The sequence below is a fragment of the Scomber scombrus genome, chromosome 11 (assembly GCF_963691925.1).
Source record: "Scomber scombrus chromosome 11, fScoSco1.1, whole genome shotgun sequence".
Classification (NCBI taxonomy): Eukaryota; Metazoa; Chordata; class Actinopteri; order Scombriformes; family Scombridae; genus Scomber; species Scomber scombrus.
Window position 1 is genome coordinate 14945802 of NC_084980.1, and position 14366 is coordinate 14960167.

Here is a 14366-nt window from a genome sequence, read left to right on the forward strand (position 1 = left end):
TGTGTGTGTGTGTGTGCGTGTGTTATCCCCAGAGAAACCCATGTGAACTGCTGATCACAGCTGCCACCTGCTGGACCTGCTGAAAAGTTCATCGGCAGGACTTAAATACATAATTTTAACTGTTTACTCATAGGTTTACATTGTGTTGTGTCAATATAAGCAACACAGGCCATTAACCATTAAAAAATGTGCCGCATCACAAAGAATAAACTAAGTGAACAGTACCATTTTGATCAAGTAGTAACAATGCTCATTTGAATATTTAGGTAAATGTTGGTGTTCAGATGATTGTAGAGTGCAGCGTTCTTTGTCAGGATTACTTACTTAACCAGAAAAAAGAGAAAGAAAACTCAGTTCAAGAGCTGTATTTGAGAGAACTGCATGAACAACCAGAGGGCTGGCAACAATACATGTAAGGTGATGACAAACATCAAAATAAAAAAATAAAAAAATCAACTAGAGTAGAACATACATCTTTACATATTCACAAATGTTGGAAGGAAAATCCCAATTTTAATAAGGCTACCATAAGTAGACAGTATAACTGAAGAAAGTCCAACAATATAAAAATGCAAGTCACATTAAGGAATTACAGAATGTTTTAGAGCATCACACTATGCAACAGGTATGAGCACTCAATTTCAAACACAGACCCATGCATTGATGTAAACTATGATACTAGATAGATGCATGAGCAGTACTGTCGTTTGATCCATTTACAGAATGACAAAAAATAAAAGACAATGTGAAAACTTGAAAACAGTTAAGAAGAGCCTCCTGGCTGTCTTCATTTAAGGAATATGAGCATGACTTTGGCAAATCTACACTTTTGTGCAACATCTGAAATACAAGTTCAGTTTAGCTGCTCTGACTTCTGCACAGTAACACCATTAAAATGAAGTGACTTAACAGAACATGTCAAACATTTTTTTCAATTAACTTGGTCCAATCTAAACCTCAAACTTTACAAAAAAACAAAGCAGTGATGAGAAGGTGTCATTTCTTGTTGTTTAGGTTTGCCATCTATCGGACAGGGCTATTATTTCTGTTTATGATTTTTCCTAAAGCAATTTCCATATTTATGAGATGCATATCTCATTTCTAGATTTGCAGAAATATGATTTATGTATTGGACATATAATTCAAGCCATAACATTCAATCCTCAAGTCATTTCAGCTGAAAGTTGTCGTGGCAGCTCTCTCTTGGTCCTGCAGTGGAAAAGGTGTGATTGCAGTTCACAAATCCATCATGTCTCCTCCTCTAACTTTCTTTTCTTGGGACTCCGACCAGGCTTTGTTGATGGTTCTCTTCATCTCGTCGTCGCCCTCTGAGTAGATCTTCTTCAGCATGCTCATCAGGCCATCGCTGGGGTCGGCATTCTCCTCGACAGCGGGTTTACTGTTGAGAGGTGACAGGAAAGTAGGATAAAGAGTTTCTATGTGTTCATCAGAATAGCTGTGGTTTTTCATGTTGTGTGCATGCACTCAGGCTGCACTATACACAGTGGATAATCTACAGTGACACCTGGCACACAGTTATGGTACTGCACTTCACACGACAAGCTACTGCATGCTTCAGGGTGCAGTTAGATGAAAATACTGGCAGGGTTTAAAATAGAAAATTATGTTTATTATAGCCAATATAGCTACTGATGACACATTGGCACCAGTAGGACTAGCAGTACTGATGCAAATCATATATATATCATCATATACCTTGTATGAACCAACTTATTTGAAGTATGCAGTGGTCTTAATTTACTTAAAATCTGTGCTTTGCGCAAACTACTTGAATTAAAATGTACAGATAAACCTTGCGTCTATGAACTTACTCTTTGTCTTTCGCCTGCTTTTCAACCTTCGTTAGACACTCCCACTTCTTTATTGCCTGCTTCTTGCACATGATCAGGACCATGTCAGTTTTTATCTGTTGAGGGGAAGAAATGTGGTTAAGGGGCTTTTTGAAAAGCAAACAAGAGTCATATTTTTCCCCAGAAGTTGGCAGGCGTAACCCTGGGTAAAGTGCAAGTCAACACTGAGCCTGCATTCAACTGTTGGCATGCAAAAGGACTGTTAGATGCTGTTTATTGCTGCTGGATCTCAAGGAAACATTTAGCAACTGTTGAACAGAACCTTATCTATGTGAACTTGATAAACACAAAAAACAGCTCCAAGATGTTAAAAGCTGTAACATAACATTCAAGCTTCTGAAACTGACCTGTGATGTTATGCTGTGAGATAAAATACTTTTTAGTAATTTTAACAGCTTAAATGTTATGAGTTAGACCCATTTGCACATTCTCATTTTTGAATGATAAGCACTTCAATTCACTGCCTCAGTTGATCTATAAGCCACCAAGCAAATAACTCAAACAAATCTATTGCTTTAACTGATGAATAGGCTTCACTCACCTTTTTATAGCTGTCCTTCTCATCGATTGGATATAACAGATTGAGAACTGTCATCTGATGATTTTTCCCACCTAGATCCTTCACAAGCACAGAAAATGAACTGCAAGAGAAAAGGAGCAGATGCAATCGTGTGGTTAATGACACCTGATAAATAGTAAGTAATGTACTGTGCTTGTATTACATTGTATATCAACTTACTTTTCTGTAAAGTTGACCTCCACATTTTCTGATGGAATCTTGTTCACATCTTTCAATGTGAGGTAAATTTTGACAAATTTGTCTGACTGGTCCCACGCTGCAGAGGAGATGAAGAGATGTTAACAACTTTGAAATACATTTCTAATTCCCAACCTTAATGAAAACAGGATGGCAATATATAACTGACACAATACCATAGTTTGTGATCTTGACTGTGTATGTTGCCTTAGAGGCTGCGGATGGGTCTGCCTCTCTCCTGGCCTGTTGCTCCTTCTGCTGTCGTTTGACTGCAATCTCTTTTTCCACCTTCTTCTGCTCCTGCTTTAAAAGCTCCTGCACTCTCTTCCTCTCTGCCTTCTCCAAGAGGGACCCCAGCTCCTGCAAGTCTGCCTCCAACTGGTTGATCTGTGTTTAGGGGAAAAAATGATATTACTGAAAAATGCACATCTTAGTTAGATTTGTCACATCCGTAACTGCTAATTTTACTTCTGTCTACACTGTATGGCTGAAACTGATTGTCAGTTAGTTGACTGACAAAAAATGTATTTTAATACTTTCTTAAGTTCACATAATTGTATTAATAATTGTATTTTTGATTACTGGTTGAGCATCAAGTACAGTCACCGGCCACTTCATTAGGTACAGCTGTGCAGTCTAATTCAATCCAATACAACAGTACTTCCATAAATTCTACTTTCTTCAAGTTTATATATTTTCAGTTTTTGTTGACATTGTCAAAAAAATATAATTCTACTTTATGTTTATTACTGAGGTCGTACTAAGAGGTGGTGGTGTAATGGTAGGGATGTCCCGATCCAGCTTTTTGCACTTCCGATCCGATACCGATATTGTAGCTTTTAGCATAGGCCGATACCGATACCAGCCGATCCAAGCATGTATTAAAGATTAAAGATATTTACTTATTTTGTTGTTATACTCATGTTGAAAAGGGTTTTACTCTTAAGAACAACTAGCCAACTTAATTAGGTTAGTTTGAATAATCCACAATGATTGGTAATGAGAAGCTGACCTGTTTATTCTTAACAGGGTTAAATAAACACAAAATAGACAAAATAATAAATAGTCAATTAACCACACAAACTGAATTGGCATCAGTGCTCTGCTCTTGAACAACAAGAGTGTAAACCAAGGCTTAAAAAGCCATCGGTGCAAACAATATTGTAAACTTTATTAAAAAAGCAAAACACACAAAAAAGCTGAGTAGAAAATAAATAGTGGGATGCTGGACAGGTCGCTAGGTGTGCTGAAAAACGCGGACCGGATTTGGGGGGGAAAGCTGAAAAAAACTGGAATGGATTACCTACAGCGGTGCGCTGGAAAACACGGACCGGAGTTTTGAAAACAAACTGGATCGGGAGTCCGGATCGGGATTTTCCCGTGCAGGCCGATCCGATATTGATATGCATTTTTTGCTAATATCGGCGGCCGATCTGATCCAAATATCGGATCGGGACATCCCTATGTAATGGGGTGCATTATATTGACCGGTGTTCATAATATTTTGCCCCCCTAATGTATGTTAAAGGAGTGGAAAAAATAGATAGATGGGGTTGTTCATAATGGCTTTTACTTTTGCACCTGTAGCCAGTGGCGTCACTAGGCCTATTTTAGGGGGGCTTCAGCCCCCCTAAAATATTCTTAAGCCCCCCTAAATAATTTTATGTTCATTTATTAATTCTTTTTTTTTTTTTTTATACAAAAAAGGGCAGACAAATTCAATATAATGTGGCCAGAATATGAGTTCAAATAAATAATCATATAACCAGTCATTATCAACTTAAATAAGATCATAAATCTTAGTTTCCCTTCACTTCATAGCGGAGGGTAGAGAGTCCGAGTCAGTGCGTCTTTATCCAATCCATTCCACTTGTTCCTATAGAGCACACCCACATCACAGAAATCCAGTCCACGTTTTCCAGGTTGCACTCTCTACCTGGGTACCTGCAGCATGTGTGAGCGGAGCATACAGAAGCAACTAGAGTAGCATTAGGATAAGGTGACCAGACGTCCCCGATTTCCGGGGACAGTCCCAGTTTTGGGTGACCTGTCCCCGGTCAAAGCTGTCCCCGAAAATGTCCCCGATTTTGACACAGTTATTACGGTAGCCATTTAACGCATCTCCAGAGAAGACGTCGTATGACGTACAGACGTCAACAACAATCTAGAGGCGGCAAAAAGGAGAGAAAAGTAGACCAGCGGCCGCGATAAATGCCATGGTATGTTGTGTATGAACTTATTTACTTTGTGTGAACTGGCAGTAGATTTGGCTGTGTGTGTGTATGTGTGTGTGTCTGAAGTGATGTAACGTTAAAGTAAGTATGATTGTTTATCTGAACTGAAGACCTGAGACTCGTTAAAATAATACATTCATTAATAATAAGTCATTGGCTCTTCTTCTTCTTACTAGAGGTGTATTTTGTTGTGACTTTTTTGTACTATTTGGGCCAGGCCAACGGCTGCAGGAACTGAATCAGAATAATACAGATAGAACTGATTTAGCTTATCTTACACATGTGAAATAGGAGACACATATATGATTACAGGAGAATTAAGATCAAACAACACTCAAGTATATGACTTGAGTGTTAACAATATATTCTTCAATATATTGAAAATATATTGTCTCAAGTATAACTGGTTTCAATATTAGCAACTAAACTGACACCGTAGCGGTTGTCATGGCAATTTACATAGCGCCGTAGCGATCATCATAGCAACTAAGCTAGCACCGTAGCGATCGTCATTTAGTGCACTTTACATACAATAATCACATACAACGCCAACCACACACAAATAGTAAACTCACCCTCCTCAATGACGCACATGAGCACACAATGACACATCTTATTACACTTTGCCACCCTTAAAAACAGACGACATTCTTTGATGCTTCCACCCACCAAGTAACTGCCAATTGTAGCCATGTTATTTTAAAATGGTGTACTTTGTGAGAACACAGTGCTCTTTTTTTTGCATACAGTTTTCGATAATACATGTGGGCTCTTAATGAATAAGAAGCATTGGTTGAATACGGCACTGTAGCTATGTGGATTTTTTCTTTTTGTTGTTGTTGTTAATGCTGTAAACATACAGTACTTCCTGTGTTTGTTGTTGTACTGTGTTAAAAATGTAATGGTGGCCTAAAACATTTACACAGTAAAGTATCTCTGTTAAATCTGTCCAAAAAGTGGAAAAGCAGTTTCTCAGTTTTTGTTAACTGTTTGTGAAATTAAACGTTCGCTCACATCCTGTGCAACTCCTGGGGGCTAAGCCCCCCCTGTCCTTAAAACCTAGTGACGCCCCTGCCTGTAGCCCTTCCTACTGCCGTCTTCAGAGTCTCTAAGCTGTGAGTGCCAAGCACCGAGCCTGTCTCCCTCACAAGCTTATCCAGCCGCTTAGCATTATTGTCTGACAGGCAGCCTCCCCAGCAGACTACAGCAAAGAACAAAACACTGGCCACCATCGACTGGTAAAACATATGCAGCATTCCATTGCATACGTCAAATGACCTCAGACTCCAAAGAAGAGGTGGTTCTGCCCCTTACAACACACTGCATGTGCACCCTAATACACCACCATCACCCACTAAGACCTCAATAATTAACATTAAGGACAATTATCACCTTCTTGACAATGTCTTTAATAATTGAAAATGTGTAAGCTTCATAAATGTAGAATTTTCAGCAGAGTTTCATCTAATACAACAGGTATTAGACTGCACAGGTGTACCTAATAAAGAGGCCAGTGAGTCTATAAGACACTAGTGTAGCGTTTCTCATCGTTTTATGCTCAATGTGTTTAAAACAACAGATGTATCCACAATGACAGTAAATTGTATTTCCAGCCCTAACTCAAATATAACTTTCTCAGCCTCAGTATCTTCGTCCTATCTTTGTTGGTTGGTTGTCTTTTGTAATTCAAATGTTTAATGTCTATTGAAATGCCATGCAAAATAATACACTCACGATATCACGTGTCTGCCTAGCATAATTAACTGAATAAATATCTATCTGCAATGATATTTAGCGATAATCGTCACATCCATTTACATCTGACTTTGCTGCTTTCTTAAAAAATAAGATAATTATTCAAATAAATGAACAGGATCGATGACCTCCATCATTAATGCCACAAGTGAATTTAGCAGATACAGCTTTATTGGCCAAATTTGTTGAACAAACAAATAATTTGACTCCAGTTTCCAGTGTAATCACATACACTGTACTTGAAGATAACACATACAGAGGATATACAGCTGAGCAAGTACAGCAGACTAACACTACACTCATTTCACTTTCTGTTGTACATTGCTGTGGCAAATCAGTATTTACGTTAGCTGGTTATGTTCCCATCACGCCAACATGACTAGGTAGCTTTATCATCTTTGGCAAACAAGTGATGCATGTTTACATAAAGGTTTACCAACCACACGAAGCTAAAGATTTTAAAAAAAAAAATAGCTGACATCATTTTGCCAGTGGCCAACGTTAGCTAACTAGCTAGCTAATAAAGCATTACTTTAGTTAACTCGGCTACAAGCATGCAGCTCCTAGTTTAGCTCTGTCAGCTTTCTGTTAACTGGATAAGAACATGCAATTTACCTGCTCGGTTAGATCCATTTAGGCGTCGTCTTGTTGGGTTATGTTAGCTATTCTCTGGTGATATGCACGATGCAGTACTTTACCACTTTTTGCATAAACGCTCCTTCTTCTTCTTCGTTGCAATTATTCGCGGTTGGCAAGGAAACATGAGTGCGCTTTACCGCCACCTTTTGGACTAAAGTGGCAAGTCATGACTTTAACATTTAAGGACGGGTTCAAACTATTTTAAGTCCTTTGATAAAATAATCAGATGCTCTAATGACAATTGAATTAGGTTTTTCTTGCCATAATAATTCATACTGTTCATACTAGTCATAAGAAGATCCCCTCATAATGCACTTACAATGTAGGAGAGAACAGGGTTGGTAGTCACACTTTTTACTTTCCTTTGAATTCGTCATATACTGTATACTGAATAGATTCCCTTTTAATGTGTAGCAGAAGATTAAAGTATCAGGTAGGAATAGAGGGGTTTTACTCTCTTCAGCTGACTCTGTTCAGAAGATGTGGACCGTCAAATATGTCTTGTACACTTGTGACAGCCGTCCCCATCGTTGGGTAGTCATAAAAATGTAGAGACAATCTTAGAAATTAACTTTAACAAAAATTAACAAATATTAAGTTTCATTGAAATACAACAACCTAACACATTTCCTGCACCAAGAGAACATAAACAAGACAAATCATTCCTATAAATGCTTTTAAATAATCCTTATATGACAATATTTTGCATTTTCACCTTTTACTGCCCTGAGCATTACATCTGGCTCTTGTTTGTCTTCCTGACAAAAAATCCTGGTCATTTTGCAATCTAAAAAGTAAGAAAGGACTAGATATATCACACAATATATGCATATGCCAACATGTGATAACCAAGCCCGAAGAGAATGTGACAAACTTCCCCAACTGGGATTTTTTTGGTACCAGCAAAGCTTACAACCACATTTTGTAGTGTACCTAGGAAAAACATATATAGATCTCTTTTCATCATTTTGAATGGTAATGATTGTTTTATTGTGTAAAAGCATAATAAGAGAGACACTGAAGAGCTGGGCATTTACACTTTAACATGAAAAACACTAAACGTCCTCTCATCTCAATGTCAAGTGCTTTACTCCAGAAATGACCTTGGAAGTAACATCTTACCCAAATTCTGAAACTTTCAGTACCAACACTTTATAACAGCGCCTTCTAGGGACTGAGATCTGATGAATGTGACAACCAACTCTGTCCTCCTCTAAATGATTAGGACAAAATGCATAACCCTAACCCTCCTTCTGTGCAAAAATGTATCTAAATTAGTCATATTAAATACATATATTTATACTTTTTAGTGCCAAAGTCCCTCTTTTTGTTACTATACTTCCACCACATCACAAAAGGGAAACACTGTCCAAGGAAATACAAAGAGGGATGTTAAAAAGTCTGTAAATGTGGCAGATATCGCTTTATATGACTCATTCAGAGGGTTGCAGCTGAATTGTGAGCAGAGTTGTGATGTCAACTGCTCTCATTAATAAATGTATTGTTAAAAATGTTTTTACATTAAGGTCAGTGGTTCAATTTAATCAAAAGATTCACAATTTTTTCTAGGCAGGCTGAGACAGGTAACAGCTCAGCCTGGTTTTTGTTCTCCGTCAGGAAATATTAGATTTTTTTTTCAGATGCTTTTGCCATATTTAGAACCAATAAGCCTCCACTTGGCTAAAATACTTATTTTAAAAAGCATGATATATGCTATTCTGTACCCTCTCTAAGACAAAGGTTTTATAACAGGTGGATTTCTTTTAGTCCACAGCAACTGTATATTTTAATGTCTTCAGTATATTACATTACATTACATTGCTAGACTCTATCAACTTTGCAAACATTCTACAATAAATAAGACACTTTAAAAAAAAACAGGTTAGTAATGTACAACAGTATTTATTAATCCATTTTGAGTAAGTTACAGGGAGTCACATAATCAATTTCTCTTTAAATATTATATATGCTGTCATTTTTCATATTCAGTCAGCCATACAGAAATTAAAGAAACATACTGCCCTGAACAAACATCCACAGAAAGGACAGATTTACCTCAGCACACACAAAATACATTGTTAACACCAAAGCCTCCCAGTCTTTTGTGGAGAGTGATGTATCTGTTTTTTAAACTCAGATCCTTTAATAACCCTCGACTCTGAAAGGTCGAAACAAGTCTGTGTATGCTGATGTTCTGATCACAGCCACTGAAACATTTGTCAATATCTAATCTCGTAGCATCCATTGGAGCCCAAGTTACCACCTTGCCCTCAGAATACCGGACATCTGGTTGTGGTCAGCTAGGTGACGGAAGACAATCCGGCTGAGCCGCCACCTCCGTTTCACTCCTCGAGGTCGGGACGTCATCACACACCTGTTGCGTATTCTCACAGGGCAGCTGTCTCTGGGTAATGCTGCAATCTCTTTATCCGCTATCTCCTGCAAATATTATATATATACTGTTTAGGAAAGCAGTCTTTAGTTGTATTCTAAATAACTTGAAATATGTAAAAAAAAAAAAAAAATAAATACAGTCAGACTCTGCACACTGTTTCTTTTAATACAGAGGAGTACAAATGAGATGAATTTCAGTAAGGATCAGTGAAGCACAAAAACACTGTCCGTGTTTAAGATGACTCCCTCATTCACTACTCTCTATAAACACTGCGCTGTTCACTCTACGGTGAACAGTTAATTGAGATTTTGGACATGAATCAAGATTTTTCATTACCACTGACAGGTGTAGTCTCATGGGTTGCACTGCAATGTGGGACTTTTAGCAGGAAGTAGTGGACTTCCATGAACACTACTTTTTCATGCAACGGAGGGAAATTTCACCCAAAATTGGACACTTGAATGAAATGTTGTACAGTATTTAATTCACTCTATAGTAAATATGTAGTGATTAAAGACACGGTACAGCTTGCGTTGATGAATCATACCTGAAGGTCTTTGGGTAAGATGGTGTTCTTCCTCAGTGCATTGATCCGTAGCCTCTCATCAGCATAATCAAAGGCCATCTGCCTTCTCTTGACGTCTCTCAGCATCCTCCAGTTAACATAATAACCTCTCACCTGCTCCATAGCCCCCCAGCAGCTTCTCATGGCCTGCACACAATAGTCCAGCAGTTATTACTGATTGATTGACAGCTAATTAAAAAAAGAAAATGTCAGGGACTCGTACCAGAGTCTGCTGCGTATGTGGCGTGCGCTCTTAACCATTTGACCACCTGCGCGCCTGATTGGCAGCTCATATAATGTGCCTGTGTAGCACACACAAACGATATGGCTCATACTAAATTTATTTCAAGGTCTAATTTGTCTGTTTTTTCCTGTAAAGTATATGATTACCACACTAAAATCCTTAAAATGACATCTATTCCTTCCCCCTCATTGAAATACATTTAGTATGAGCTATTCTTAAAGGCTCTTAGCAGATGGCAGAATGTAAATAGTTGTCACTGATGCATGTGTAGATTTATATGCAGATGATGTGGATACATCCCTACAAACTTATAGGAAAGATATCCCTTCCTACACCTTTTTTTGTTATCATAAGGATGAGATTGATTTTAGTTTGATCTTATCTGCGCTGTTATGTGCTATACACAAATCTGTTGTCATGGCACTCTGTGGAGGAAGCTTACTGCACATGAACAGAGTCACCTGTTACTAATGCTCACTGTAGCATCAGTTTCTATGCTATGTAGTCAAATGGAGCAACAATGAATAGCTGATTGATGGATAAGTTAGTCAACAATAAAAGTAATTGCCAACTACATTGATAATTGACTAATTATTAAATGTCAGTATATAAAAAATAAATAAAAAATTCCCTGATATCAGCTTCTTAAATATGAACATTTTCAGTATGTTTGGGGTAAAACAAGACATTTGAGAATGTCATCTTGGTCTTTGGAAAAAAAGTGATGACATGTTTCAGTATTTCCCGACATTTTAAAGACCAAACAACTAATTGATTAATCAAAAGAATAATCATCAGATTCATCGATAATAGGGATGCTCCGATCAGCATTTTTGGGGGCCGATCCGATCACAGGAATCATATATCTGCCGATACCGATACCGATCACCGATCACAGAATAGATGGGAGAATAATAATAATAATCCTCAATGTCCTGTATTTACAATGTAGCCTTGTGCACCACTTAAAGTGGTAAAACCATTTGTACTAAAATAAATAATAAACACAATCAAGATCTTTATGTACCTCAATCAACTTTTTATTTGTGTAAACCCTGCCCTGTCAGCTTTGTTGTAATATCCCTCCACCTTTTACTGTCCCTGCTGTAAGGCTCCAGACGTCTAAACGTTTCACTGACAGTGGGCTGAGTGACGGCGGCCGTCTTTTTTTTTGTCCGGGCTTGTTCCTCATACTCGCCGTATTCTGTTGTGTGGCGCGTTCTCAAATGTCGGATGAGGTTAGTTGTATTAAATTGTCGTTGTTGTTGACCACCTCTTGGTATTTCGGCGTTGCATATCTTGCAAACAGCGAGTTTTACATCTTTTTCGGAAACTGTGAAAAAATTCCAGACCGGAGAACTCATGCTGCCTGTGCCAGCCTCATTCATGAGAGCGGATAAACAGTGGCAGGTTAATTACGTCACACGCTGGAATGCGGGAAACAAAACATACCGTCAAAACTCATATAATATACGTCACGCGCAGAATGTCTCCGGTAAAAAATAAATATATATTTGCGATCGGCTTTTCTGATCTGCACTTTGAGAGCACACCGATCAACCTGTTTAGGATCAATATCGGCCGATAACGATCTGCGGCCGATCGATCGGAGCATCCCTAATCGATAACAATAATAATTGTTTGTTGCAGCCCTAAAAGCAAAAGTAACCAATAATGACTGAAGACAAAAGTATGGATTGAGAAGAATGTGTACTTTGTCTGCTGTTTTTTTGAGGGAAATTATAGGAAGAAATCAATCTTTCATATGAACAATTAAAGGTGATTGTACTGTAATGCTACTATTTGCATTTTTGTAGTAAAGGGTATACACTTATTGGATCGCAATGATTATCTTTATTACTACAGATAATACTATGTCAAAATTCAGGTCAGTCTATGTAGAAGCTTAACCTTCTTATATCATCTAGCCTACATGTCTTCAAGATGAAGTTTTAAGAAAGGGAAATAATCAGGGAAAGTGGAATATCACTTCCTTTTCAACGACCTTGATGGCAGCAAACAGCAATCAAACTATCCTTATTTTCACGAAATAAAGCACACCATGGACTTGCCTATTTTGCATTATATTCCCAGCCTTATTTGCAATCAAACGTGCTTGCATTGAGTCTTTTATTGACATGACAGACACTGATGTGATGCACAAGGCATAACGTTATCTTCTAAAACTGACTATAATTCTTGTCACAGTCTACCACCAATAAAATCCCTTAATAAGCACATTCCTATTTTTTACCCGAATTAAACGAAAGCTCTGTTACTATTAGCTACAAAGCTATCTAACGATAACTTAGCTATAATGAATATAAAAGACATAAGTCAGAAGCTAGTTAGCATTAGCTTCATGCTACATGTCAGATAGTGATATTGCTAACGTTACCATTTCTTTGTTTGCTCTCACTTGTACGCTACACAAACACAATAAAACACTCAAAACCACACAAAATAAAACGTTATAATAATTAAGTTACCTGCTTTGGGGCACAGACACTGGAATAAAGGGCATTTAACCCTAGACATGCTATCCTGTGGGCAGCCATGTTGGATTTGATTTGTTGTGCGAAAACTACAGAAAGAAGATAAAACGGTGACAATACCGCCGCCTGACGACCAGGAGGATGAAATGATACATGACACTAGAATTCAGCTGCCAGTCTCCTGACTAGACATGGAAAAGAGTGCATATTACCCCAGTCTTAGCATATCTACACTGACTCCCAGTTTCTTAAAGCATTATAAAGTGCTTTTCCTTCTTTTTAAAGCTTGTAATGGGTTAGGGGAAGCCTACATCGCAGGAGCAGCATCATCTAGGAGTTTAGCCCAGAGCATTCAGAATCAGGGCTTATTTCTTTTTGGATGGTACATGCTCAGAATTGAATTTTACTGCATTTCATGACTACCGCAAACATTAGTAGTAGTGGTAGCAGTAATAATAGTAATAATAATGATAATGATGCATTTTATTTATAGGCACCTTTCAAAGCACCCAAGGACACCTTACAAGACACACATAAAAAAGTGGTAGTAGTAATTTATTTTGGTCCTTATTAACTATTTTCCAAAAAGAATGCACACATAAATACCAATAAGGCATTAGCTCAAAGGGAAAACTAAACACATACCCTCCATCATTAAAGTCACCACTCAAAAACTTTCTTTTTGTTCTTTCAGTTGAAATGCTTAAGCTTCGCTGTGCAGAATGATGTATGTGCAGAGTTTGACACTTGAAGGCTGTTTTTACATTCATCTGCTGTGAGTGGAACGTTTCTGTGCTGAAAATCTGAGTTTAAGGGGCTTATGAACAGGATTTGTCACATTGCAACTGGTTTTGCAGCCAATCCTGTACCAATATTCAACTGTGATATATATCTACATATTTATAGATTCTACATTTTTTAATGAGGGGGAAGGAGTAGATGTCATTTTAAGGATTTTAGTGTGGTAATTATATACTTTACAGGAAAAAACATAGACCAATAATTATTCCAATCAAGAGTATTTCTGCATGTCTTAATAAATGTGTGGAGGGGTTTTTAAGTAAAAAATAAAACACATGGCAAACACCAAATTTGTACTTTATTCGTTTTGTTTATATGGAATAAAATTTCTCATAGTGTCTCGATAAAAACATAATAATTCTCTCAAAAGTTCTGTTGTATTGTACTGTTTTTCTGATTTTGTCCACAGTAACACTGAATTTCATAGGAAAGTATAAACCTTTCTGTTCCAGATGTGCACCCCTTAATAAAATTAAGTGGGTGCACACATTAAAGTGCCACATTGACACAGCCAAATACTTTTGAATTAACGCTTCATTGTATTACATCTGTTATGAAATTTAAACAGATTTTACCACAGCAATGTTTAAGGTGACACGATAAACATGGG

The 14366-nt window shown here is 37.6% G+C and overlaps 3 protein-coding genes across 3 annotated transcripts in view; all 3 read right to left on the reverse strand.

Moving 5' to 3' along the window:
- eif2b3 (eukaryotic translation initiation factor 2B, subunit 3 gamma) overlaps window positions 1–14366 on the reverse strand; it is a 449880-nt gene that overhangs the window by 123072 nt on the left and 312442 nt on the right. The window lies entirely within an intron of this gene.
- On the reverse strand, window positions 351–7346 carry cacybp (calcyclin binding protein). Its single transcript, XM_062428842.1, has 6 exons — window positions 7233–7346; window positions 2805–3015; window positions 2611–2707; window positions 2413–2512; window positions 1833–1927; window positions 351–1399 (listed from the first exon to the last, which is right to left on the reverse strand). The coding sequence occupies exons 1-6, from the start codon at window positions 7248–7250 to the stop codon at window positions 1237–1239; spliced, it is 684 nt and encodes a 227-aa protein (XP_062284826.1). The 5' UTR covers window positions 7251–7346; the 3' UTR covers window positions 351–1236.
- On the reverse strand, window positions 9143–13024 carry mrps14 (mitochondrial ribosomal protein S14). The gene is made up of 3 exons (XM_062428964.1): window positions 12950–13024; window positions 10199–10363; window positions 9143–9695 (listed from the first exon to the last, which is right to left on the reverse strand). Exons 1-3 carry the CDS (start codon window positions 13016–13018, stop codon window positions 9513–9515), a joined length of 417 nt encoding a protein of 138 aa, XP_062284948.1. The 5' UTR covers window positions 13019–13024; the 3' UTR covers window positions 9143–9512.